General features: G+C 38.9%; 1 protein-coding gene and 1 long non-coding RNA gene across 8 annotated transcripts in view; one reads left to right on the forward strand and one right to left on the reverse strand.

Moving 5' to 3' along the window:
* Window positions 1–1,507: 1,507 nt before the first annotated feature.
* On the reverse strand, window positions 1,508–27,035 carry NUDT12 (nudix hydrolase 12). 4 transcript variants are annotated; one of them, XM_045021063.1, is made up of 7 exons: window positions 26,903–27,035; window positions 23,794–24,007; window positions 18,134–18,711; window positions 16,708–16,875; window positions 10,859–10,972; window positions 7,804–8,003; window positions 1,508–4,335 (listed from the first exon to the last, which is right to left on the reverse strand). In XM_045021063.1, the coding sequence occupies exons 1-7, from the start codon at window positions 26,964–26,966 to the stop codon at window positions 4,225–4,227; spliced, it is 1,449 nt and encodes a 482-aa protein (XP_044876998.1). In that variant the 5' UTR covers window positions 26,967–27,035; the 3' UTR covers window positions 1,508–4,224. The 4 variants fall into 4 exon arrangements, with proteins under 4 accessions (XP_044876998.1, XP_044876997.1, XP_044876999.1 ...); XM_045021062.1 differs by having other exon boundaries at window positions 26,858–26,934; XM_045021064.1 differs by lacking the exon at window positions 26,903–27,035 and adding an exon at window positions 26,422–26,832.
* LOC123372716 overlaps window positions 19,736–27,317 on the forward strand; it is a 159,214-nt gene continuing 151,632 nt past the window's right edge. For 2 of the 4 annotated variants that reach the window (XR_006580415.1, XR_006580417.1), the window contains exons 1-4: window positions 19,738–20,121; window positions 21,534–21,602; window positions 23,160–23,214; window positions 25,169–25,216. This is a non-coding gene — a long non-coding RNA (uncharacterized LOC123372716). Of the gene's footprint in view, window positions 20,122–21,533; window positions 21,603–23,159; window positions 23,215–25,168; window positions 25,217–27,317 lie in introns of all 4 variants that reach the window. The other 2 variants (XR_006580416.1, XR_006580418.1) reach the window with 2 other exon arrangements.

Genomic DNA, 27,317 nt, shown 5'->3' on the forward strand with positions numbered 1-27,317 from the left:
TCTTGTTGGAGCTAAACAGGCTAACAAGTTAAAACATTTTTTCCCTTTGCACTTATCCCTTTCTGTACTCTCAGTCCAGGTCAGCAAGAATAGTATAACTATAGACATGTATCGTTCCAATTACTGAAGGAAAAAGACACCACTGGTGGCTAAAATAAAATAGGAAAAACAATAAACAACTCACCTGGGTAAATATTTTATCAACTGTCCATCTTTTCTGGAAAGTCTGGGTCAATACAATTAGTTACATTAAAAATAAAGATAAGAGGAGAGGCAGAATTGTTCAGTGTGTTGGCCTGCTCCACTTCTTTTGATTTCTATTTCTGTCCCTTAAGCACAGAATCTGATTAGTATATCTAATTCCATGCTGCATCAGGAATGGTCTACCTTTAATCAGCCTATTAGCATCCACCTTCTTTTTCCTTCACATATTTTACAGATTGAAAGATAAGAATTAGAGATATCTTTGTCACTATTCAAACTTTTAAGATATTTATATAGAAAATTATCATAAAAAATTCAACTTTTGATAGTTATTCACCATGTTAAAATGTGCATCTCACCAAAATTTGCAAATTGAAACTACTGACATTTTATTTTTCACAAATTTACATCTTCACTATAATATATTGAAGTTACAAGAAATATGCTTAAGGGAAGGGTCCTGGTACACATTAAATATTTAGTTTTTGTATACAAATGTCACTTCTGAAGCCTCAGGTCATATTTTTAATGTGAGTTTATCCTGATTGCTCAGTGTTTCCTCATATATTTATGTTCTATTGTTTTGTCTATTTTTGACATTTATACATCCAGTATATATATATTGCATGCATTATATTTCTATGTTTATAATTACAAGGTATTTTATAAAGGATAAACATTAATAGTAATCAATGTAAAAGTGATTAGGAAATAAAAAGTATTTATGTCCTCTGAAACAGCCCTTCTGCTCTCACATTTCCATACAATCCCTAATGCTTTTCAGTTTGCTTTTGTATCAAAATGAAAGTGTTTTAAACAAACTCCAAGGAGGTTTCTTTTGTTTCATACATTGAGCCATAGAGATGCATCCTTATTGGGATTGAAGCAAAACCACTAAACAGTATTAGTAGTTCAACAGACGGTATTATTCTCTCTCCATCAGCACTGATTCAATGCACTGTCATGGTTCTCAGGAATACTCTGCTGGTGTAAGTGCACTCTACTGAATGAGACACAAAACATTAAAATCGGTCTAATCTTGGTCAAATTCCAATTTGAGTAATTATATTCTGTCTACTTTAATTCCCCATGCTAAATTTCAGTTGTGTTCATTTCTAATGTGCTGCAGTGCAGCATTTCATGCAAGAGGTGGCAGCATTTCAGTTAGCTGGTCCATATATTTGCAAATAACTATTCTTAAGAAAATTATTATATATGCGGAGCAGATATTTTTCAAAAAAAATTCAAAATGAAGATTCCAGCAATAACTAAGAGGCACCAGAATACAAAGAAAGCCATGGCAAATAGCTAGCTAAAATAGCCTTTATTTCCCATAATAACATACAAGTATTAATGTTTCATTCCAGTCATGTTTGATAAATTAGTTAGAGTGAATGTAGCCTTTTTGACACATCAGCACCTTCTTGAAATGTACAACTTTTGGGATGAAGAGACGGGATAGTCATTTACATGTAGTAGAGAAGAGGGTTAAAAAGGCCTGTCAGTTTAACATTTATATAATGTAATATTTTAAAAAATAAATGTCCTTATATGTTACAAATAAAACCAGAGAGGATTAAAACTGAAAGATTATTAAATCATTACTTTGTTTTTCACAATTTACCTTTCATTGTCTTTGGGGGAAGAAATACAAAAATAGTGTAAGTGACTAGAAAATAATGGGTTTTTCAGGTTCTTTTACAGTAGTACATGGATTCTCAAATTTTTCATAGTGTGGTCTGCATCTTAAGAAAGAGATTGTCTTGTGGATGCCCGCCTATGAGCTTCAGTATTCATTCTATCCCTATGGCAACTAACATGAAAAACTATTATTAGGAAAGGACTGTACATCCATATTTTTAGCTGCTTAATGTGATAAGTGATTTGTCTTTACCATGTCTACATTTGCTCTTCACTTCTTCTCCCCCCTCCCATCTATTCCAGTCTCTCCAGTATCATTCTCCTGCCCATGCTTACCTAATCACTTTGTCCTCCTCTCTGCTTCACATGCTGCCTATTATTCTTTTGCTTCTCTGAACATGCTGCTACCTGATTCCCTTCTCTCCACCCTCCTGTCAATAGGAGCAGCAGTTCCATAGGTGACACTTGGTTCCAGTCCTACTGGTGGCTCGGGCCCCTGAAAGCATTTCCTATATTCTCTCCACTTGTGTAGCAGAAGCTCCTAGTGTAGGCAGATAGTCTAGCTCACACTCCTCTCTTCCAGATGATTTAACAGACATCCAGGCTCTTCAACAGAAGATGCAACTGGAATAAAGATCAGCAACATATGACTTGTTAGCTCCCTGTGAGCCACCAGAAGTGGTGCCTGGACCACAGTTTGAGAACCACTCTGATAATAGTAAAATACTGCAGTGTTTGCACTGCAAACAATGCACAGGAAAATTTATTTCTACTGGGATTTGAAAGAGGCCATACAAATATTCCTGTTGGCCTCAGACTCTTTAATCAATGAAAGAGCCACTTACGTCAAGTTTGGTCTCACATTTTCTACAAAGACATCTAATTTACTCTGAATAAGTGAATCCCATAAAGCAATACACTATTTCTATGTTTGAATCTTATATAATTACAATTTCTTCAGGTCATTTGCATTTCTCTTCAGACCACTACATTCTCTGTGTAATCAGTTTATTAAATAAAAATCTTTCCAGTATGATGCTTGCTAGTAGCAATGTATCGGTGCCCTTTTTCTATGTTGCTCCTAAGCGGCTATTGCTGTTACTAGGAGTGTTGTCTGACCAAAGGCGTATGAAGTGTTAAGGGTGTTTCAGAAGGGGTGGGGCACAAAATCTGAAACAGTACTGTAAATTACTAACGTTAAACATATATCAATAAATTTATATTTTATTGTTTAAAAATGCTGTCTTCTCTTCATTACATTTAGATTTGGTATATTTAAGTTACCTAACATTTTTGATTATATATTACTTATATAAACAGCATTCCTTAACGTCTCAAATTTTAAAAAACACTATTTTGTATTTAGATGAAATGTCATTAATTCTTGTGTCTTTTTTGTCTAGTTTAATCTACTTGTCTTCTGAAGTCTCTAGACTAATTTGCACTGACCAAAGAAGCCAATCAACTGCAATCTTGTTTGCTGTCTACCAGTCAACAAGTCTGTGGCTGCTTATAACAGTATCTAATATTTAGGCTTCTGTAGCAGCCATCCTCACCCACATTTATTGCAAACACAATATTGCAAAAGGCCTTTAAAATACTGTTTGGACAATATGTTAATGAGTTGACAGGATCCACATAAGATTGCTGGCTCAAACTCTAGCATCAGCAACACTAATCATATAAGATATAAAAAGCATTACACACCTAGCTTGTAATGAATGTACTACCAGCATGTGATACCTGTTGCTAATAGAGCTTCTAGAATTAAATCCAAATATTGCTGCTAGAATGTAATGCTAAGTGTTCCTTGGGGTAGAGGGGAGTGACGAACGGCCAAAAGTGAGGGGAGCGTGGAAAAGGGAGGGAGGATAAAAATGGGAAAAAGAGGAAGGTATAGAACAAGAAAGAGGAAACAGGAGAGAAAAAGGAAAAACAACCAACAAACTTACAGGTAAACACAGAGGAAAAGAATCTCAGACATAGCAGGCATAATCAGCGGAGTTGTCACAACTTACACCAGGGCTGATTTTAACCTAATGTCTCACACAAAAAAAGTAGATCTAGAAGAGCTCAGACAAGTGCTGGAAAATAAAAGGAGGGATAGTGAAGGGCAGAATAACCTGATTATAAAAAAACCTTCAAAATGATTCTTTAATGTTGACTTTTTTGTTTGGGGTAATCAGTGAGTGACTGTCCCACTCCAACAAATTTCTTAAAAGAATCACTGAGTGCAAGTATATCTCAGTAGTCAAAGGACTACGAAACTCAAGAACTACTGTGGTCACCACTTCACTAAATGACCAATTATTTCAAATTTATTTACATTAGCAGTCACTGGAAACAGTAATTTAACTCAATTAACTCAGTTCCTTGAATTTAAAGATTAGCATTCATTCCAATCCAGTGTTTTATCAACTGGTGTGCAATAGCTCGACTCGGTGGCACAAAGAACGAACGCTGGTTTCCTTTAATGAGAACGTCCACGACCTGCAATACATACAGATTTTGTTTTGGTAAATTAATCTTATAAACACACGGAATCTATCATTTTATGAAAATAGGAATTTCCATACTGGAGTGATCTAGTGGTCTTCTCCAAGTCCAGTATCATTTCTCTGATGGAGGCCATTACCAGATGCATCAGAGGAAGGTGCAAGAAAAAAGAGGGAAGGCTTTTTAACCCATCAGGCAGCAAGTGAATTATGCCCTAAAGCCTGCAAGCTTATTATTCTAAAGTAACTGTGTACACTCTCACTAACCATATACATGACTAATCTTTTTGTGTAGCTGATTGCTAGGGCAGGAGTCACCAGATGGCACTGTTACACTATTCTACAAGTTATTTTTCTTTGCGTGTGAACAAGCTTTTAGTCTGGGAAGAAAATGCTGTGTTGTTTATTTTTCTGATACAGATTTTTAAGGAGCTGTGGTAAGCAGTAATGGAATTTGCTAATTAAATTCTTGAGGCAGAGTTGTTCCTGAAAAGTAGGTATTTGTGTTTGGGCTGAGATCCCTAGAAAAAGGGACTACCCCACATGCTGTTTGTGACCATCTGTGTTCAAAACCTGCATATACTGTTTAAAATAAACAAGTTACTCTAAGAATATATCCAGACTCCATGCCACTGATTTCTTCTTTAATGGGAAACTGACTTGCAAAGCCCCAACATTTGCTACTGTTCTGAAAGATGCGTGACAATATTAAGATCTTGGCCCAATGGTCGCTCAGGGCAATGAGCTGCAGAGATTATATGGTGTGTTTATTAAAAGCATTTCTTTTTATCAATTTTAAATTTGCTGTCTATTTTTATGAATGGCTCCCTTGGTTTTGTATTATGAGAAACAGTAACGATTTACTGTTTTCTATACCATTCATTAATTTATACTTCTATCATGCCCTCTCTCATTTGTATTTTCCTTAAACTGAACAATCTTTTTCAATCTTTCCTAACATGGAAGACTTTTTGTGCTTCTAGCCACTTTCACTGCTTGTCTTAGTACGACTTTCTATTCTGTTGTTATCTTTCTTCTGGTGGAATGACAGAACTTGAACACAGTCCAGTTGAGGGTGTATCTTTGATATATATAGTGGCATTATAATATTTTTATTATTATTTTATATTTCATTCTTTTTTCTACCATTTGGAATGTGAGGCATTGAGCTCCAATGAGGACTGAGAAGATATTTTCACTGAATTCTCTGCAACGTGGTCACATTTAATTTAAAACCCAGAAATGTGTACATTAGTTAAAATTACTCCTTCCAATATGCATTACTTTACAATTACAGTAAGACAGTCACATAGTACCATCACCTTATAAAATTGTGATTTACATGCTATGGACATATTTGCACTATTTTAAAACTAGTTTCTGATAGATTCTTTATAATTAAGGATAAGATATTGTCATGGATCCTGTGACTTTCAGAGACTTCCGTGACATTTTCTGCTTCAGCCCTGTGCCCTAGGGTGGTGGGGGCCCTGGAGCTGTCAGCACCCCCGCTCCCCCCGTTATTTTTAGTAAAAGGTCACTGTTTACTTTTACTAAAAATAACTGTGACAAAATCTTAACCTTATTTATAATACACAAATCTCTTACAACATGTAAAGCCAAATTCAGAACTGGTGTAAGGCTGTGAAACTTCACTGAAGTTTCTTGCCCCATAATCTTTCAATCATCTTTTGAGAAATCGCTATTGTATTTAAAGTATCTGGTTCATCCTACTTTCTGCTTTATGAAAATAATTGGCAAACAGATATCTGAAGTTAGGCTTCTAAATAAAAGTGGCCTGATTTTCAAAGGTGCTGAGCACTTGCACCTCCCCTTGACTTTCATAAAATTTGTGGGAGCTCAGCACGTCTGAAAATCAGGCCACTCTTATTCAGTGCCTACATACAGGTTTAAGAACCTAATTTTAGACACTCCCTTTTGAAAAATTTGAAAATAAATTATTCTCCATTTCCATTACAAATTTAGAGAAACAAAAGAAAGTAATGCACAGGAAGGCTAGGTTTAGGCCCTATGTATAGTAGAATTCTAATTTACTGAACTCTGATAACCCTAACTTGCCTATTCACTAAACTACAGCATGTTGCCTTGTAAAAATGGAGGTTCACATACAATTTCAGTACATGGGGAGTTGAGCTGCATGTTTCACTCCTGCACAACTTGGGTAAGACAGAAGACTGAAACCAGCAAGGAAATTTACAGTCTGAAGACAGGAGAATCCCAATATACTACATTTCTGATTATTCAAACTGAAATGGAGATGAGTAGGTGATTCAGATAACTGAAGTACTGTTGTATTACTCAGACTGCACTGGATGCATACATTTGTTTTTCAATAAACTTTATTTTAATTTCGATCATGACAATGGAGGATATAGTCCCCTTACCCCCACCCCCGGTCCTGTTTTAATATGCTAATAAAACACATGACTGTTAGCATATAAATGCTGCCCTGATGCTACACACTGACTCCTCCTTACTTCAGATAGTGAAGAATTCCCTAATAAAAATAGAGCAGGGATCTGTAGGAGATGGAAGTGAAAGCAATATGAAGGTGGAAAAGAATGCACATATCTTTCCCCTTAACTTATTTCCATGCTTTTAAGGTTTTAGGTGGAGGGATATGGCCTGATGCCACCTTCGCTGTTGCTGAATGTAGTTTTTGTTTGTTATTTATACAAATGTATAGACACATATTTGCTTTACTTGCATAAGACAATAAGGACCCGACTGCAAAGTACTTGCCATTTAAAGTTTATATAACAATGTAAATGCTAACTGACAGAAAAGGTGGCAGAAGGAATTCACCAACAACAACAAAAAAGCCTCATGTAATTTGTTTTATAGTTATATTTAAAATTCCATCCATTGTGATTTTCATTAGTTTTCTAGTTTTACCCATTTAGACTCTGATCCTGGAGTGTGCTGCACAGTACACAGGGCATGCCCATGCACAGTGAATTGGATGACTGGGGCCTACAACTGTATGAAAAAAATATGCCAAAAAATAACAAATTCTCTTTTTTAAATCTGTAAAAAAAAAGTACAAGTATTTCTAAAATTTTTTTTTTAGAAAAAGCTCAAAAATGAATGCTACTTAACAATTCTCTTATCTAGATCCAAACAAAACTCAGGAAGTAAATAGAAAGGTATTAGAATAACTAACAATAGATACTGCCCAAAGAGAAGCACTGAATAGTTAAGCATGGCAACAATGTCTTGAAATGGGCTTGCAGTGGGCACAGCATTCATCACACAGTCTTTTATAAGTAGCTCTCTCTCTCTCTGGCTATGTGTAATTTACAATTACAATGTAATCACTGTATGATGTGGTGCGTATAAACACCTATTCAACTTGCTGAAAAAGGGTGCATTCCTATTGTACACCAGAACCGATACAGTCACAGAACAATCAATGAGAGAAAGAAATTAAATTGAACTTTACCTGTTCTCTAGTGAACCAACGGGCATCCTCTATTTCATTCTTGTCGACTCTAATTTCTGTAGACACTGCAACAGCTAAGCAACCAATCATTAGGGAGGAGGGCATTGGCCATGGTTGACAAGAGACATACTGAACATGGCCAATTTTGACTCCACTTTCCTCCTCTACTTCTCTTCGAACAGCATCTTCTATTGTTTCCCCTAATCAAACAGGGCAAAGAACAAGCATCTGATGAAAATTCTCCAAGCAAGGATTACACTCTGTGCTTTGAACTGACTCAAAAGATTTAAAATTGCCTTGAACAATTATCTACAGCGGTCCAGTTCCCAGGGTAGGACACAGATCTGAAGTATGAGAAGCAGAAGTGTAATAAAAGAAAGGCAGGCAACAAAGCAACATTTTCAAAATGAATAAAAATAAAATAAAAACTATAAAAATATCAGAATGTCAACATCGTAATGTGTATTTCCTATGTAAAGCTACCATTACTCCTTGAAATTACTATGCAAAATGTATAGAAAATAACACACCTTACCTCAAATTAACTTTGAAACAAATAATCATTTGCTCACTATAACAGGTAAATAATTTTGTTAACTTTAATTTAAGGTTTGTACTATGACTATAATAGTGGAATGTTACAGTTTAAAATTTAACTAAGCCTTTCAAAGTATGACAATCAACAGTAAAAAGATGGTGGATATTCAAATACACTCAAACACATGCCTACATTACCCACTCTGACACATTCTTCCTCTCTTCAAGGAGCCTCCTTTGCACCTCACAACATATAAAGAAACACAAAACAGACACTAAATTCCTCTAACTCAAATTGTAATGAAAAACTTTAACTCCACCCTCAGGAATATTAATATTTATACACTGTTGGCATATGTGCACTGGATAGGTTTATAATATATTATTTGTACATGGGAAATGGCTGAAGTCAGTTACATTTTTCCTTAATTTTCCTACCTTCTGGCTCTTATTTTTGAAAATCTTGGCCTACATACTTTAGGATTCTAGTACCCTACATAAGTCCCATAAAAGGAGGAGTTTTGTTCAAAGGATGAGTTGTCAGGTATGATTAAAACATGAATAAATGTCACTTTTATCCTGGAAGATCTCTAGCATAAAGAAATACACCACTTTTCCGCCAAACTGAATGGTGACCAGTACCTCTTGGTACAGTAATATAAAACTCAGAATTCTAGCTCTATTACATCTTGACAGTGTCTCTTGCTACTTTTCTTTTGTGGATAATATCCAATTATTTTCTTCAATCTTTGCTTTAGATATGCAAGTGACATCTTCCCTGCCCGAATTAAATGATAACACAGGCATTATTGTTATATGAGATAACTCCTAACCTCTTCCTTAAATTATGTGGTCAAAGGCTCCTTAAAGTAGATAACCCATGCATCAACATAGGGTCTTATCTGCAGATATTTCCAAAATTCCCTTCTCTGAAGTTTAAACTGGATCTGCAGTCACTGGAATTTCTCTCAGGCAGATCTTAATATACTGTGCATCTTTTGTGTTTTCTATTCTGACTAGTAAGAGGATAGCCCATTAATGCAGAAGGTTGAGTTCAACCAACTAGGCGCTTAGCTGCCAGATAAGAGGCTGTCTTTTCACAATTTATGTTTGTTCTCCAACACTTGATTGTTAAAAGGTTTCTCAAGTAAATAATTAGCTGATGGGTGAACCTGGAAGAGTTGGGAAGCTCACTGGTTGTTTATCCAAACTAGCCAAATCTCTTTGATAAGCAAAACTGGTATGAAGATAGCATGAAAATATGCTGGCTCATGAGATTTCCAATAATACAGTCTTTAATTCAGCCTGGAAATACTCTGATAACAGGTGTCCTTGTATTTCAGAACTTTATGTCCACTCAAAACCAAAAAGTGCAAAGAGGTACAACAATGAAAAATACAAGGGAAGGTGGAACATGTGAGGAAGTGAAAAAAAAATCTGAACTTTTACAACCTCTAAAATAATATTTGAGTTAATTCTTATTTTATCTGAACCAGTTCATTCAACCATATAGCAGAAGTCAGTCACACAGAGAATTTTTGGGCCTAGCTATGCATTATGGTCTCTTTAGTGAATAAGACACATTAGAGTAAGAGTTTAAAGGAATAATTTTTGCCCCTTTTTTCCAAAACAAAGGAAAGTCAATGATTTTGTGATTTAAATCACAGTTGTGGATAGTGACAAAAAACAAGTAATTCAATATTAAGCCTTAATCTCTGTCCTTAACATGTGTAGCCAAGTGCCCTCCTTCTCCCCTGCTGTTCATTTGTACCAAAACCTCATAGTAGTGAATGAGTACAGTTTATTTGTACTAAATTCTCTAGACAATAACGGAAAAGAGGTTTCAGCTGAAAGGGATGCCAACAAACTGAAAATCTCATTTCTGTCTGAAAATTTTGTACCCACTATAATTATGTTACTACCTGAGACTATTATTGCTGAAAACAGCTAGCAGAAAAAACTATCTTCGCTTTACCTTGTACATTTTACAAAGCTTTTTCAACTTTCACTGTTCCTCTGTACAGTCAATTAGGCCTTGATTCTGCAGAAACTTAAGCACATGCTAAATTTTAAGCATGAGTAGTCGTGCTGAGTTCAATTTCAGTTTCTTCCTGGCCAAAAATATCCTCATAAATACCATGAGGGGAACAGAAAGAAATCCTTATATAGATCGTTAAGACTTTTTTTTTAAACTTAGGGCCTGGGATGTTCTATCATAAAATGGAATTTTTTAAAATTAACCTAAACAAATATTCAAGTTGACAAATGTTCCTTTAAAAAAAATCAACTGCCAATATGTAAGGTGTGTGGAATATTTATTATAAAACATGCCGAATAGATAATGTAAACATTTAGTTGACCTAATGTGGATCAAACTTCTGACATTCTTTTCGAAGTACAGCACTGTTTAAAATCAATTTGCAGGAAAATCCTTTTGAAAAGCTCCAGGCAATTTCAAGGGTAAGCTGGGATAGAAATACAAAATGAATTGACATCAAAGCCATGAAGAAAATCTCACCAGGCTCTACAAATCCAGCAAGGCAGGTAAACATGCCAGGAGGAAACCTCTTCTGCCTGCCTAAAAGGCACTGGTTCCCATCTGGATGAAGGACTTGCATTATCACTACAGGATCTGGAATGCACGTGAAAGAAATATATTTAAATTTTTTGGGGCTCAAAATATAGTAACAAATTGCAGGCATGTACAATTCTTTGTTCAATATTCATGGTGTAAATACAGATATAGTATAGTTATGAGCTTGAAAGTCCAATTCTGTAGATGTCCCAACTCAGGTATTATCAGGGTGTTTTTTTTAACAAGATCTCTATTCACCTGTTTTTGCAATACACAGGCCTAATGGGGGTACTTAACTAGCCAACGTTGGAGAGCCAGGATAGAAATTACTTGCAACTGTATGCAATTTGTAGAAGTACCCACAGCATTAACCTAGTTACATATCCAACAGAAAGCAACAATTTCAGCAGCAAGAATGATAATCCATCACCTCTTCCTCAGTCACAGATCTGTGGGATGTATTTCCAAATGAAAAACACTATAAAAGAGCTAGATATTATTATTATTATTATTATAATGACCTAAATGTTGTCATGTTTTTTCATTTTTACCCTTTTACTTCCTTCTCTTGGCTTCTAGTTCTCATTTTCTCCTTTGGATTTTTTATCCATTTTCCCTCTCCTCTCCCTGTCTGTCTCTTTCTTTCTTTTAATTTTCTGTTTTGTTTCCTCCCCTTTCCATCAGTCATATCTACATTGAGCCTCTCCCCTTTTTCTATACTGTCTTCGATTATCTCTTTGCCTTCTTGGTTGCCTCTCTCTCATTTAACCATCCTAATATCTATGTTTTCTTTTTGCCTTCCTTTTCTCTCTCTCTCTGCCTTGGTATTCATCCTACTTGCTTTATCTTCCCTGCCTCACTGATCCTTCTTCTTGTATTTCCCCCTCTGTTAGAATGACTGATTTATCAATCTCACTAGGCAAATGCTTCTCAAAGACTGGTGTCTTATTCAAAAAGTACCTGCCATGGAGCACATTGTAGTATTTCAAGTCCTGCTGGCTACCAGCTTTTTTAGAAAAAGGTACCACAAACAAATGCTGGCTCAGCAATTTTTCATTTACTCTTACTCCTTTTCTTAGTGCGTTCTGCTGCAGACTGTAAAAAAAAATTACTAATGATTTTAGTAAGTTGCACTGCAGTCCACAGAGCACAAGAGACAAGTGGAGCAGGTAGGATTAATAAAAAGGAGAAGCCACAGACAAAAGGAGAGAGAGAAGGGCCAGACAGACAACATACTATGATTGGGAGGGACACACTACAGAGTGAGGGGAAAGAAAAAGAGGTCAAAGGGTGAAGTATACAAGAAAAAAGATGGTGAGACAATGGAATGAGAGGAAAGATACAGTAACCTCAAGCTTTTGAAAGGCTAAGGAGAGGAAGTATGGTCCAGTGATTAAGAAAGTAGCTTAGGACTTGGGAGACTAGGGTTCAAGTCCCTGCTCTACCACAGACTTCCTCTGTGATTTTGGGCACATCACTTAGCCTCTATGTGCCTTAGTTCTCCACCTGCAAAACAGGGATAATAGTACTTCCTTCCTCATAAAGGTGTTGTGAGGATCTAAAGACTGCGAGGTGCTTGGTAATTGGGGCCATTTAACGAACGTAAATGGATTAAAAAAAAAGTATACATTTCAAGAAAATATATTCTACATATAGTAAAGGGCCAACAGGGAAAGAGAGAGATTAAGAAGGAAAAATATGATATCATGGCATAGGTAGGAAAGCTGTTTACTTGTTTAATTTACTTTGAATGTTTTATATTTCCCTGGCAGAAAGTCCACAACTCTGTAACTGGAAAGAAAGAACAGAATTCTCTCATTTGTTACCTACAGGCATGTATCTTTTTATATGACAAGGGTTTCAGGGGCAGGCAATTTCCCCCCTGAATTTTACCTGTTTGTTACAAAAGCTTGCTACTTAAAATAGTTTCTTTAGTCTTTGAAGTATCCTCTATTTTGCACAGCTGTCCCTAGTTTACCGTACAGTTCTAAACATCTTTTTACAAGTAAATGAAATAACCACCTTTTGCACAATATGTACAACATTCAGAATGTCAAGCAAAACAATTCTATAAATTAACCTTTAAGGTAAAAAGATGTTAGATTATGGATTTTGGCACAGGATTCTCAAACAACTTTCCAAGTGCAGATGTTACATGGATAACAAAAGAAAAGATTCCAGCTCCATGAGATCTCTTATCAGGGTCACCATTTATCATGGATTTTCTAGAACTGTTGCAGTTTTTATGGGGCGACCTGATTTAAGCACTGATTGCAGAATCATTTTACTGTCTTAAAAATTATTTCAGACTGTAAGATGTAAACACATTGTGATGCCACACTGGAATGTTATCTGTATTGGAGTAACACCTAGACTAGAGTCTGAGGCCTTTTGTATGTAGCACTGAACAAGTATATAATACAAAGACAGTCCCTGCCTTGAAGGGTTTACAATCTAAGTACCAGACCACAGACAGCAGGTAGATAAAAGAAACAGATGGCACAAGGAAATAATAGCATGGAATAAAGGCATGAAAGAGAGTGCTCGCAGTGGAAATGGTTGCCTAAGCACTGCAGAGTTTTTTTTGTAAGTAACATGGCAGACGAGTTTTTAAAAGGATTTGAAGAAGGATGATGAGGTGGCTTTGTGAATATCTATGGCAAGCCCTTCTTATGATGAATGACAGCATGAGAGAAAGCTGAATGTTCTTGATGGAAAATTTAAAAAAACAGGACAACCAAAACTGGCATCTTTTGCAGAATGAAAGCTTGTGTCAATGTCCCTATATCATCTAAGAGAAGACAGGTTGGGCAGGGTTAGGCCATGAAGGCCCTTAAAAGTAAAGAAAACTAGCTTATGACCGATACAGTGGAGAAAGGGGAGCCAGTGGAGGAACACAGAGAGATGCGTCATGTGGTCAAAGCAATGTCCCATAAAATGACTGTTGCATCATCATTTGGAATGGACGTAAGTGGGAATAGATAGGATTTGTCAAGGCCAGAGTGAAGGAGGATGCAATAATCAAGACCTGAGATGATGAGGGCCCGGATGCTGTGTGGATGAAGAGGAGAATGTTAATGTTATTTTAATCATTTGCTTACATTGTTGTAACATAGGATTTTTAGTGCTCTGCACAGCAACCAAGAGGCTGAACTTGAATTAAAACTTTTTTTTTTTTTTGTCATGCACAACTCAAAGACAGAGAAGCTTGGACTACTTTACCTTGAATAAAACTGACAGAGTGGGGTCTGGGGAGACAGTTGAAAAAAAGACTTGGAGGGACTGAGTGAAGAGGATGGGAGAATTAAAAGGGATTAAGGTACATGAATACAGTGAAGTAAGTAGTCAATAATAAGATCATGTGAATAAGATAATGGAGCAAACAAAAATCAAATAATCAATTTGTAAGCACCTAGAAGATAATAAGCTAAGTAACAGGCAACATGGATTTGTCAAGAACAAATCATGTTAAACCAACTAATATCTTTCTTTGACAGGGTAACAAGCCTTGTGGATGGGGGTGGGGGGCGGGTAGCTACAGATGTGATATATCTTGACCTTAGTAAGGCTTTTGATGCAGTTCTGAAGCTGTATGATTGAATATGACCATTTATACCACTGTTATGCATTTGCAACAAATCTTGTACAAAGTATATCACTTAAGGTGTCAATACAGAAGTTATGATTTGCTAAATAAGATTATCCTGTTTAAATCCATGTGAAGTTATGAATATTGGCTATGTATCTGTATCTCAAATACATTTGTTCCTGGGGTAACAACAACAAGGTAGCTTACATCCAGTCTTGCCAGCCCACTGTGAGTGGACTAGTCAAGCTTGATGGCCCATTAAGGACACTTCACTCTAACAGTGGGCCATAGAAGAAACTCATCCTGCCCAATAAGCCTTTCTGAGGATGCCTCAGCAAGTATATGGGTAATGGCTGCCCATGTGAGTCATCAAAGCATGTAAGGATATGTGATATGCTCATGTGACTCTGGACTCCATCTTGAGCCAGTAACTTTCCAGGCATATGGCAAAGAGTGTAAAAGACCCCTGAGATATCTCCATTTTGCCTTTCCTGCCCTGATTCTCTGGAGTATGGACTTACAACAGAACAGAGCATATTAAACTATGGACTGAGGACTTTCCAATCTTGGAAATTACCAGGGAGACTTTACAAACTAGCAGTCTATTCCATTCATTGCTTCAAACATAATATAAGGACTTTGCAACTATTTGTATGTATATGATCTATTAACCTGTCTTTTTTCTTTTATTAATAAACCCTTAGATTTTAGTTACTAAAGGATTAGCAGCAGCATGATTATTGGGACACATCTGAGTTATATATTTACCTGGCTGTGTGGCTGACCTCTTGAGATTAGAGGACTCTATAGGTGATGAAACTGATTTTAAATAACCATTCATCATAGAGGCCAGTGTCTGGGTGGTAAGACAATGGCTGGAATGCCTAAGGAGACTGCATCTGAGACTTCCTGTTAACCAGCGTGGTGAGACAGAAGTTTACTTTTGTTACTGCCGTGGTATAATAAGAATAGAATAACCACCAGTTTGGGGTGAGTATGCCCTATTTCTCAGCGGTTTGTCCTGAACCTGGTATTCTCAGCTGTGACCCACTGAGGCATGCTGACAACTGTCTCATCTGACGTTCTCATAAGCATACTAGAGAAATATAGCTTACACAAACCTACTATAAGGTGGGCACACAGTTGACTGGAAAACTGTACTCAGAGAGTAGTTATCAATGGTTCATAATCAAGCTCGAAGGAAATATTGTGTTGGTTCCCACAGCGATCTGTCCTGGGTCTGGTTCTAGTCAATTTCTTAATAAATGATTTGGATAATGGCATAGAAAGTATACGTGTAAAGTTTGTGGATGACACCAAGCTGGGAGGGGCTCGAAGACAGGATTGGAATAAGAAATGGTCTGAAATAAATAAGATGAAATTCAATAAGGACAAATGCAAAGTATTGCTCTTAGGAAAGAATAATCAGTTGCACAAATACCAAACGGGAAATGACTGGCTAAGGAGTATTGCAGAAAAGGATCTGGGGGCTATAGTGGATCACAAACTAAATAAGAGTAAAAAATGTAATACTGTTACAAATGCAAATACATTCTGTGATGTATAGCAGGAGTGCTGCAAAAAACACATTAGAAGTATTTTTTTTTCTCCTCTGCTCATCATTGATAAGTCCTCAACTGGAGTAGTGTGTCCAGTTCTGGGCCTCACACTTTGGGAAAGATGTGAACAAACTGGAAAAAGTCCAGAGGAGAATAACAAAAATGATTAAAGGTCTAGAAACCAAAACCTATGAGGAAAGACTGAAAAAACTGGGTTTGTTTAATCTGGAGAAGAGAAGACTGAGGAGGGCACATGATAAGTCTCAAATATGTAAAAGAATGGTATAAAAAGGAAGGTGATAAATTGTTCTCCTAATCCATTAAGGGCAGGACAAAAAGTATGGGTTTAAATTGCAACAAGGAAAATTTAAATTAGGCATTAGGAAAAATTTCCTAACTGTAGGGGCAGGTAAGCACTGGAACAAATTACCTAAAGAGTTTGTGGAATCTCTGTCATTGGAGGTTTTTAAAGAACAAAGTTAGACAAACAACTATAAGGGATAGTCTAGATAATACTTAATCCTGCCTCAGTGCAGGGGATTGGACTAGATGGCCTATCAAGATTCTTTCCAATCCTACATTTCTGATTCTATGATACAAGCCAGTTTTCTTCATCCAATTGTTTATTTTTATGATATTCTTACCAACTCTTGGGTACGATGTATTGTGAACACCTTGAAGACTGGGACAGTCTTCTTTTAAGCAGGTCGTCTTGTAGCCTCCTTCTTCAATCTTGGTTGCACTGCCACATGTTGGACAGAATTGGTATCGGTTATGCCATGCTAGAACAGATCTGGCCTGGGCTACTACTCCTTTAAAAGAATGCACCAAAATGATAGAGTCACATAAAATCAAATTACAAGCTTTCTAATCTTTTAAAATATATAGCACAACAAGAAAATTATCGTAATTCAACAGGAAAATCACACTAAAACCACACTTTTAAAATGTCCTCTTGATAATCTCATATTGTTCAAATTCCCTTATCTATTTTCCCTTGTAACTATGTTAATTTAAGGCCTGCATTGTCCTGAACCCTGTGCAGTCATTTACACCCTGTGCAGTCATTTACACTAGTTTCAGGGTAACTGTACCTCTATTCCCCCTCTCATGATCTCTAGATAGCACCCACTTAAGGTTTCAGCTCCCATCAAGCACCTCTTTTGGAGGGAGACCTGTGTCTCTCTCCCTCCTGACCAGGAGTTTTAAGACTGTACAGCTCCCTGCCTTACACTGCAAAATCCCAAGCAAGCCAGACTGCCTAAAAGCCAGTGCCTGTGCTTTGCTGTCTCTTCAAGTGCTATAAACAGTGTATTTATTGCCAGCAGCTGCAAATTATACCAGGTATCAGAGGGGTAGGTGTGTTAGTCTGGATCTGTAAAAAGCAACAAAGAGTCCTGTGGCACCTTAACGACTAGCAGACGTATTGGAGCATACGCTTTCGTGGGTGAATACCCACTGCGAAAGCTTATGCTCCAATATGTCTGTTAGTCTATAAGGTGCCACAGGACTCTTTGTTGCAAATTATACCAGAGATTTTTTTCTAGGCAAGCACATTTATCCTTAAGGTAAAAGCATACACTTAATGCAACATGTTCCCCACAGATATTGCATACAGTTGCAATATTATTGTCTGGTTTTACAGACATTAGTATCTTTCAACTGTGTATGCAAATTTTTACACAACCAGTTGTAACTAGTGAAAAAATCAGGTCACGGATCTCTAATTAAAACCCCTGGAAACAACGGAATTTGCCTGTACTAGCTGGCTGTCATTTTTAATTCAATCTTTCTATAAAAAACGTTGCACCTTTTATGTGAGGATCGCAATGCATACTTCAAACAAACAACAAAACTCTTCTATGTGGAAGATATATATTATTACAGCTTATTATGGGCATCACGGAAGCACACAAATTGGGTAGGGATTTGCTTAAGATCATGCAACTAATCAGTAGGAGAGGGGCAAATAGGAGCCAATACAGAAGCCCTTCCACGGTCCTTCTCCCACTCCCCATTTGCTCTTTTCTGACTAGACAATTGCTAAAAGTTACATTTTGGACATCTTACCAGCTTCTTTTTCAGGCAACTGCAGCAGAGCAGGCATTGGAGGATGAAGAAAATAACAGTCTTCATGCTTCTGTTTAAACTGTTCAGCAAAGGTAGAATCTATGCTGAGGGCAAACCAAGCAACTAGTCCATCTTCTTCTTCCTTCAGAATTCCTCCATTCAGAGTAGCCAACTGAAGTTCTACTCCAAGAAAAATCAAGGTGACTTTTTCAGTCTGGCTCATGTATTCCTTTACATCCTTGTGGCACAGCCTGCAAAGCCTGACTTCAGGCTGCTGGGAACCATCTTCCCCTCCACTCAAAGTGACCAATGGGTTTAAATTTGAGAAAAGGATGTATACTGTGGCTGGATGGTTTTGTTTTGTGTTTAACCATTTAGAATCTGTTCTTTTATCACTCCTTCTATCCAGAAGTGTCCTGCTAAAATAATTTTCATACTCTATTGTATCGTTTGGCAGGAAAAAAGGCTTCTGTCCACCCTTAACATTTGCTAGTAAATTAGCTATATGCTTATACCCCCAAAATTTAGCAATGTCTAGTGCAGTCTGGCTCGATTTATTGACAATGGACCTGTCACACCTATAAACAGAAAAGAAAAATGATGGTTACCATAGTGACTGTGATTCTGTAAGAGTCTTGCTGGAGCAGATTCTCACTGTGAGATACATCCACACCACCACTGAGTTTTGGGGACCTTTAGAAAAGTAGTCCCAACTGGGGCCATGTATGTACTCTTTCAAAGCAATGAACATTTAGAAATGTGATGATAAAATGACCGTATGTTCCCAATACCTTCATTCCATCCTGCTAAATCCAACTGTTGGAGTCTTAGATTCTAAGGCCAGAAGGGACCACTATGATCATTTAGTCTGACCTCTTGTTTAACAGCCACAGAACTTCTTCAAAATATTTCCTATAGCATACCTTTTAGAAAAACATCCAAATATTATTTTAAAATTGCCAGGATGGAGAATCGACCATGACCCATGGTAAATTGTTCCAATAGTTAATAACCCTCATTGTTAAAAATGTACACCTTGTTTCCAGTTTGAATTTGTCTAGCCACTGGATCGTGTTATGCCTTTCTCTGGTAGACTGAAAAGCTCATTATCAAATATTTATTCCCCAGGTAGGCACTCATAGACAGTAATCAAGTCACCCTGTAACTTTCTCTCTATTAATCTAAACAGATTGAGCTGCCTGATCTATAGAGACAGGTTTTTCTAACCCTTTAATCACTCTTGTGGCTCTTTTCTGAACCCTCTCTAATTTATCAACAACCTTCTTGAATTGGACACAGATTTCCAGCAGTGGTCACATCTATGCCCAATACAGAGGTAAAATAACTTCTCTACTTGTACTCGTGTCACAGGACAGTAGAAGTCTGAGAAAACCTGTAACTACCTAATTAACTTTAATGCAATACAACATCAGAAATTAAGGGAGTCCTGGATCAAAACCCAGAAATTGCTCCAGGCCTAGAAAGAATAGATTCCCCTGCAGAAGGGGAAGAACTAAGATGGACCACCCAGCCCTTTTATAGCTTTGGCTCTGAACATTCAGTGCTGCAAGAGGGAGCTCCTGCAGCTGTAGTGGGCAATGCTTTCTAGAAGGATCCCAAAGATCAATGGTACTAAAAGGCATATTCCACAAGTGAGAATATGCAGAGGAAACAACATCAAAGAAGAATCAGGGAAATAGCCTGTTAGCAAAACATTTCTACTTTCAAGAAAATATTTTTGTTTGTAATCACTCTACTTTTCTTGCCTAATTCATTCAAAGAAGAAACATTTCAGCCTTAGTGGCATCACAATGGACTATCTTGGAAACAAGTGTGACACTCAGAAGAGGCAAAGATTCTGGAACCCTTTCTCAGAGGTCTGCAGAATGAGCATTTTAAAATCTGGCTTTGGGAGAAGAGTTGATCCACAGAAATCTCTCTCTTTTACAGAGCTGTCCACAGAATGAAAGAGCTGGAGAAACACTGCTGTAAGGCATATATTAAACTATTCATAAAAAAATGTTAGAATACTTGGGATTTCAGTGCATATAATCTGTTTCAGACTAGGAGGAAAAGATCACAAGCATAAATAATACGAAACCAATCCATACTCTCATACAATTTGACTTGTGAACTTTCCTTTTCCAATTAGGATTACTTGTTCATTCAGGGACAAATTCCACCCTCACATATTGACATGCAACACCAGTTCTCTCAACTGGGAGCTAAGCACATGCCCTAACAATCATCTTCTATGGGGAAAATCTGATCCTCACTTTGTAAAATGTTTCAAGTTTAAAATATTTTCTTATAAACCAATTTTAAAATCACTGAACAACAGCATGCTGTGAATTCTTATATTGAAAATAGCAATTTTGGTAAACAGAAAGTTCTGAAATACTATGATTGGGAAGTCAGGAAAAGAATGCACTTGTTTTTGTAAATACAAACTCTGGTGGATGATGGACAACAGCATTACCATAAATCACAAAAAAAAATAGTAGATATTGGGTCAGATTCACCTGTATGTTCCAACTGCTTTGTATTTCTCCATGAGCTATTTTCTGTTGGTACTGATGCTTGTTTATAACAATCAGTGGGGAAATTATAGTAAAGATTGGATTGGGAAATTTTTTTTTAAACAATGTAAAACAAAATTATTTAATCTTGTAATTCTACTTCCCTGAAGCTTTCACTTTTAAGAAATCTCAGTTCTGAGTTTCAGCTCCTTAGCAAGAGACTGACAAAACTTCCCTAACTCTTAAGGTTTTTTACCTTTGAGGGTAATGGGGCAGAGTGAGAGTAAGCCCCCTATTTATCATGTTTAGCTCAAATGCTGCCCCTCTGAATATTTCAATAAACTCCTCTGACTGCTTGGAAAGCAACACTCAGAGAAAAAAAGCCAATTCAAGATGAAAATATGCGCCTCAGAAAAATGAAAATAAAAGTGGAAGAAAAAATACTTCATGGATTAGTAGACTTTAAGACCAGAAGGGGCCATTAAGATCATCCAGTCTAACAGACAGGCCAGAGTATTTCACCCCATGAGTCCTGCCTTAAGTCCACTAATTTGTGACTGAATTCGAGCACCTTTTAGAAAGACATCCAATCTCGATTCATACTTCAAGTGATCGAGAATATACATCCAGGGTAGTCCATTATTTTTTGTCAAGGTCCAAATTTCTTGGTCAAGGTATAGTCAAGGTCCAAACTCCAGAGAAAATAATAAAAATGATAAGTAAATATTTGAGGACCTTTCAAAAAGCCTCTGGCAGTCCAGATTTTGGCCCGTGATTCACCTACTGACAACCCTAAGCCACACCTTTAGTAGTCTGTTCTAGTGGTTAATTAGTCTCACTGTTATAAATTTGCCCCTTATTTCCAGTTTTATTTTTTCTAGCTTCAACTTCCAACCATTGGATCTTGTTGTGCCTTGTCTGTTAGACAAAGAGCTCCATCTTCTGCCTGAGTAGGTATCTGTAGATTGCGATCAAGTTGCCTCTTACCCATCTCTTCAATAAGATAAATAGACTGAAATCCCTTGAGGCTCAATGTAAGGTGATTTTGCATGTTTCAAATAATTCTTGTAGCCTTAAAACTGCCTTTAATTCTTCAATATCTTTTTTGTGTGGAAACAAAACTGGATACAGAATTCCAGTAGTGGTCTCACCAATGTTCTATACAGATGTAATAACTCCTTACTCTTCATTTATACCTCCAACGATCATATTAGTCCAGGGGTGGGCAAACTACGGCCCACAGGCTGGATCTGGCCCATGGGATTGCCAGCCCCGAGTCCCTAACCCCCTGCCCTGAGCCCTCTGCCACATGCTGCACCCCTCCTGTGCCCCAACCCCTTGCTGAGCCCCCTCCCTCAGTCTGCACCCCTCCTGCACCCCTGCCCTGAGCCCCTCCTGCACTCCACACCCCTCCTGCACCCCAACCCTCTGCCCTGAGCCCCCTGCCACACCCCACACCTCTCCTCCACCACAACCCCCTGCCCTGAGCCTCTGAGCCCCTTCCTGCACACTGCACCCCCTCCCACATCCCGCACTTCCTCCCACACCCCAGTCCTACATTCATGGCCCTGCATGCAATTTTCCCACCCAGATGTGGCCCTCAGGCCAAAAAGTTTGCCCACCCCTGTATTAGTCCCTCTTGCCATAGCATCACACTAGGAGCCCATATTCAATTCATTATCTAACAAGACTCTAAGTCATTTTCAGAATCACTGCTTTTGAGAATCCTGTAAATATGATTTTCATTCTCTGTGACTTGATGTGATCTTGCATTTGGCTACATTAAAACACACTGTTTGTACCCAGCTTATCAATCAATCCAGATTGCTCAGTATTAGTGATCTTGTCTGTCATTTTTTACCTCAAAGAAGATATCCTCCAAACTCCAAGGCAGGTGTAAGGTTTCCCATCATAAAGAACACACATTGTTGCTTGAGGCAATCCAGTAGTAGGAGAGGGCCTCAGTCCATGATGGGCAAAGAGGGTGTAATGAGTTAAAAAAAGATGTGGACAGACCACCACTGAGTTTGGCCAATTTGTGGCTGCCAAAATGGTCCCTTGGGGCTGTGGATAGCTTTCTGCAAATTATTGAAGCCATCAGATTACTTATTTAGCCAGGGATTGGATCAGGTATGGTTGTTCCAGGAATGGGGGAACAAAAAGGTGACAAAGTCAACTTTGCTTCCTTCTGCTCTGATGCAAAGTACAGCTCAATTGCATTAGAAAATCTGTCCCTTACTCAGGCTTTAGTTTTGAGGGTTTTATACTTCATAGCATTCTAGTCCAGCTTTGTGTTGGATTTACAATAGTATGCCTGGGGTGTCCAAACAAGAGCTTTGAGGCAATCTTTATGTTCCTTCAATGCTCACAATGTTAGCAGCCATATCTAGCAGTACTGTGGTTGACTTGAAGGCAGACAACACAACATACATGGTAGTCAGTCTTTGACATTGGTTTGGTATGCTGACACGGTATGAAGATGTTACGTGGTTTTCCTTTCTCCTTAGAAGCCACACTTAGAAGGCAGTGGTGCACAGAGGGAAGAGTTGAACCAGCTGAGAAGTAAGTGCCATGTGACAAAACAAAGAAATTCAGCATCAAGTAGTATTAAGATCCTCTAATAAAAGGCATGGCACAGTAGTGCCCTAACTCCAGTGAGAACAGTGCTAGCACTGGAGTACTAAGAAATACAAGTAAAAGAAAATACCATAGAAGTACTGAGGTACTAGTCAACAACTGTGCCAAGAAAAGCACTGAAACAAAACTGTTTGCACTACAATACAAAGGCAAGTGCTGGATTAGAGTTAAGGCTTTGAGGAAAAAATAACTGGAATATTTAGATTTATTAAATGTAATATATTCAACTTATATATGCAAGGGGAGCTGTGCAATGGTCAGTTTAGGGCCTGGCTCATGCTTTACCCTGTTACCACTACTCTCAGGAATGAAAATAACCTTACGCGATAGGAGAGTTCCACCAGTTTGGCATGAGGAACTGAGTGAGATCCCAACACAGGAGGTAACTTCAGAGAAGAAAGATGTTCATATGGATCTGAATATAGTGGTCATTGAGAGACACTGATCAACAGGGCAGAAAGGGTACAATTAGATCCTAAGTAAAGGATCCTCTAACTTTCTTACCCTTTTTCAAGAAGAATTTGTACAATCTCAAAGTGTCCATTTCTGGCAGCATACATCAAGGCTGTCCAACCATTCTCAGCAACTTCATTGATAAGGGATGGAGAATGACTGCATAGCGCTGTCAACCTGATCTTGTCTCCAGTAGCAGCAAAACTGTGCAGTTGAGAAATCATTTGGTGCCTGGGGTTCCTTTCAGTGTTTGTCATTGTCTCACCTATGTTAAAAAAAACAGAAATATGTCTGAACAAATTTTGGATTTTATATTATTTAAAAAAGAAAGAATAAAGAAAAAATATAACATGTAGAACAACAAAACTCACCCACAATTATCACCAGGAAAAATGATACAATCGTAACAATGTCATGTGTAGTATGAAATTTAAGAAAATCAATTAAATTCAATGTTGATAAATGTCAAGTAATGTACACTAGAAAATATATTCCAAACATACAAAATAATGGGGCCCAAATTAGCTGTTACAGATGAAGAAAGAGATCTTGAAGTCATTGTGGATAATTCTCTGAAAACCTCTGCTCAACATGCAGCAACAAGTCAAAAAAGCTAACAGAATGTTAAGAACCATTAGGAAAGGGATGGATAATACAGTAAGTATCATAATGCCACTATATAAATCCATGGTATGCCCATACTTTGAATACTGCATAAGTTCTGGTTGCCTCATTTCAAAAAAGATATATTAGTATTGGAAAATATACACAGAAGGGCAACAAAAATGATTGGGGGTATGCAACAGCTTAAATTTGAGGCGAGATTAACGAGACTGGACCTGTTCATTTTAGAAGAGATGACTAAGTGGGGATATGACAGAGGTCTATAAAATTCTGAATGGTGTGGAGAAAGTGAATATGGAAGTGTTATTTACCCCTTCATATAACACAAGAACTAAGGGTCACCCAATGAAATTAATAGGCAGCACGTTTAAAACAAACATAAGAAAGTACTTCTTCATACAACCCAGTCAACCTATGGAGCTCACTGCCAGGGGATGTTGTGAAGGCCAAAAGTATAACTGGTTCAAAAAAGAATTAAGTAAGGAGGAGGATAGATCCATCAATGGCTATTATCCAGGATGGTCAGGTCAGGGATGCAACCTCATGCTTTGGGTGTCCCTAAGCATCGGACTGCCAGAAGCTATGACTGGATGACCTGGGATGGATCACTTGATAAATTTTACTCATACCCTCTGAAGCATCTGGCACCAGTCACTGTTGAAATACAGGATACTGTGCTAGATGGACCACTGGTCTGACCAAGTATGGCCATTAATTTCTAATGAAATTGTCATCACCAAGCAAGTTTCTTTATATCAAAACTCACAGGACAAAATCTCTTTCCTTACACATTTTCCTCCAGGAAAGAAAACTAGCTTTCCGAGAGACTTGAAGATTCAGTGAATTGAAGGTAAACACTGGTGCTCAAATAACAACAGACACCATCAAATACTTCTTGACTGTCTTGGAAGCTGAGACAGAAGACACAGCAGTGAAGGGCCAGGAGTGCCCCCCCTGCTGGCACCACAGTCCCAGCAGCTGAGGGGGGAAGAGAGTTGACTGTGGACTCAACCCCCCCTCCCCTAATCAAGCTATGAACATCTGGTGTGGCCAAAGGAGCTGGCCCATGCAGCCTGGGCTGTGGACAGCTCTGCTGGCGGGGGAAGCAGTGCAGACTGGGGTGGAGGGGGTATCCCAGGAGCCATGCAGGAAGTAGGGGAGATGAGGAGCGGTCTGGGGACCCACATGCATGGATGGTCACAGAAATGGAACCATTTCACTCAGAGGTGGTCCCCTTTACTTAGATTGTCAGAAAGGCACACTGACAGGTCAGTTTGGAAGCTTGCACAATCATTGCCTCGCTCTGAACATGCAGGACTTTCAAAGCACTAAACAGCTAATCCAACAACTCTCACTAGCACTAAATTTATTATATATATAGTTTTATAGCTCCAAGAAAAAAAAATAAAGTTTCAGCCTCAGATTTACCAATAACAAATCTAGATTCTCTATATGTTAAATGAAAACAATGAAGTTCAGAATTGCGTGTGGTCTCTAGCGTATATATAAAAATATATATTTTAAGACATACTTTAATTGCCATGTTAAAAGGCTCAATGACAGGCCACAGAGGATGCATCCTCCTGGATACCAACTGTGAAGGATAATGAAATAAAATAAACCACCCTGGACCAAGGCTTAGAATCATAGGACTGGAAGGGACCTCAAGAGGTCATCTAGTCCTCAAGAGATCATCTAGTCCAGGCCACTTCACAAACACCTCTTACTAATTTCATTTTGCTAGTGTGCCACACAATATGAAAAAAAAACTCTCAGAAAAAATATACTTGAGATAAACTTTTTACCAAGTCTAAAAAACATATTTAAAAAAACATTAAAGATGAAAATATTGATACATGTACCTATTCAGGAAAGAGCACAAAATCAATCGTGTATCGTGATCAATCTATGTGGTTTATTAAAAATATTTCTGGTCATGTTTCTATAAAAACAATATCTATTAAACTGTAGATTTCTCCCATGTTCACACCTTGCCAGCCCCTTAGTACAGGCCAATGAAATGGGAACAGAAGGTGCTAACCCCCCCAACCTTACTCTTAAAGAAGGAAGACAGGACTTGGGCTTCCTTCCAGGGGGGGTGGGACAGAGCAGGATGAGAACCACGGGGACAGAGTCCGTTCCTGGTCGTGTTGAGGCTGCCCAGGAGAGGTGACAGCCGCACCTCGCTGGCAGCTGCGTGACAACCGTTTTTTCAGCAGGGCAAACCCACGTGCCCGCGCTGCACCAGCCAGGTTTCCGTTAGGCAGTTTCTGGTCCGATAACCGCTAAGGCGGAACGGTCCGGCTACGAGCCCCCAGGAGCCTGAGGAGGGGGCGCGCCGGGCCTGCAGCGGCGCGAAGGGCCGCACTGCTGAGAGGCGAGCGGTGGCTCTCGGACGGTGGGAGCCTCAGGCCCCCCAGCACGGGCGGGAGGGCAGAGGGGCGGGTTCGGGGCGCTGGACAAACCCCGCTCCCCGGGGCGCTGCCGTTACCGTTATGGAGGAGGCGGGCGCAAGCGGAAGAGAAACAAATCTCACCACGGTCCGCTTCCGGTCGGGCAAAACAGAAGCGCCCGCACTTCCGGCGGCTCGCGCGCTGCATCCTGGGAGCCGCAGTTGGTGCCGGCCGGCTCGTGGCTTGCGCTCCGCCCGGCCGGGCCCCGCGCGCCCAGTTGCCCACCGGCCGCAAGCCCCGAGTCAGGGCCGCCCAGAGGGGGGGGGCAAAGGGGGCAATTTGCCCCGGGCCCCGGGCTCCGCAGGGGCCCCCAAGAGAAGAGCGGAGGCTCCCGCCTCCGCCCCTCTCCTGGAGCCTCAGCGCATCAAGCGCCGAGTCTCCGGCCGAGCCCCTGAGCCCCGCTCCGCTCCGAGCCGCGTGGTGAGGGGGCGGAGCTGGGAGCTTCAACGGGGCCTGAGCCCCGCCCCGCTCAGAGCGGCGTGGGGAGGGGGCGGGGCA

The sequence above is a fragment of the Mauremys mutica genome, chromosome 6, assembly GCF_020497125.1.
Source record: "Mauremys mutica isolate MM-2020 ecotype Southern chromosome 6, ASM2049712v1, whole genome shotgun sequence".
Taxonomy (NCBI): Eukaryota; Metazoa; Chordata; order Testudines; family Geoemydidae; genus Mauremys; species Mauremys mutica.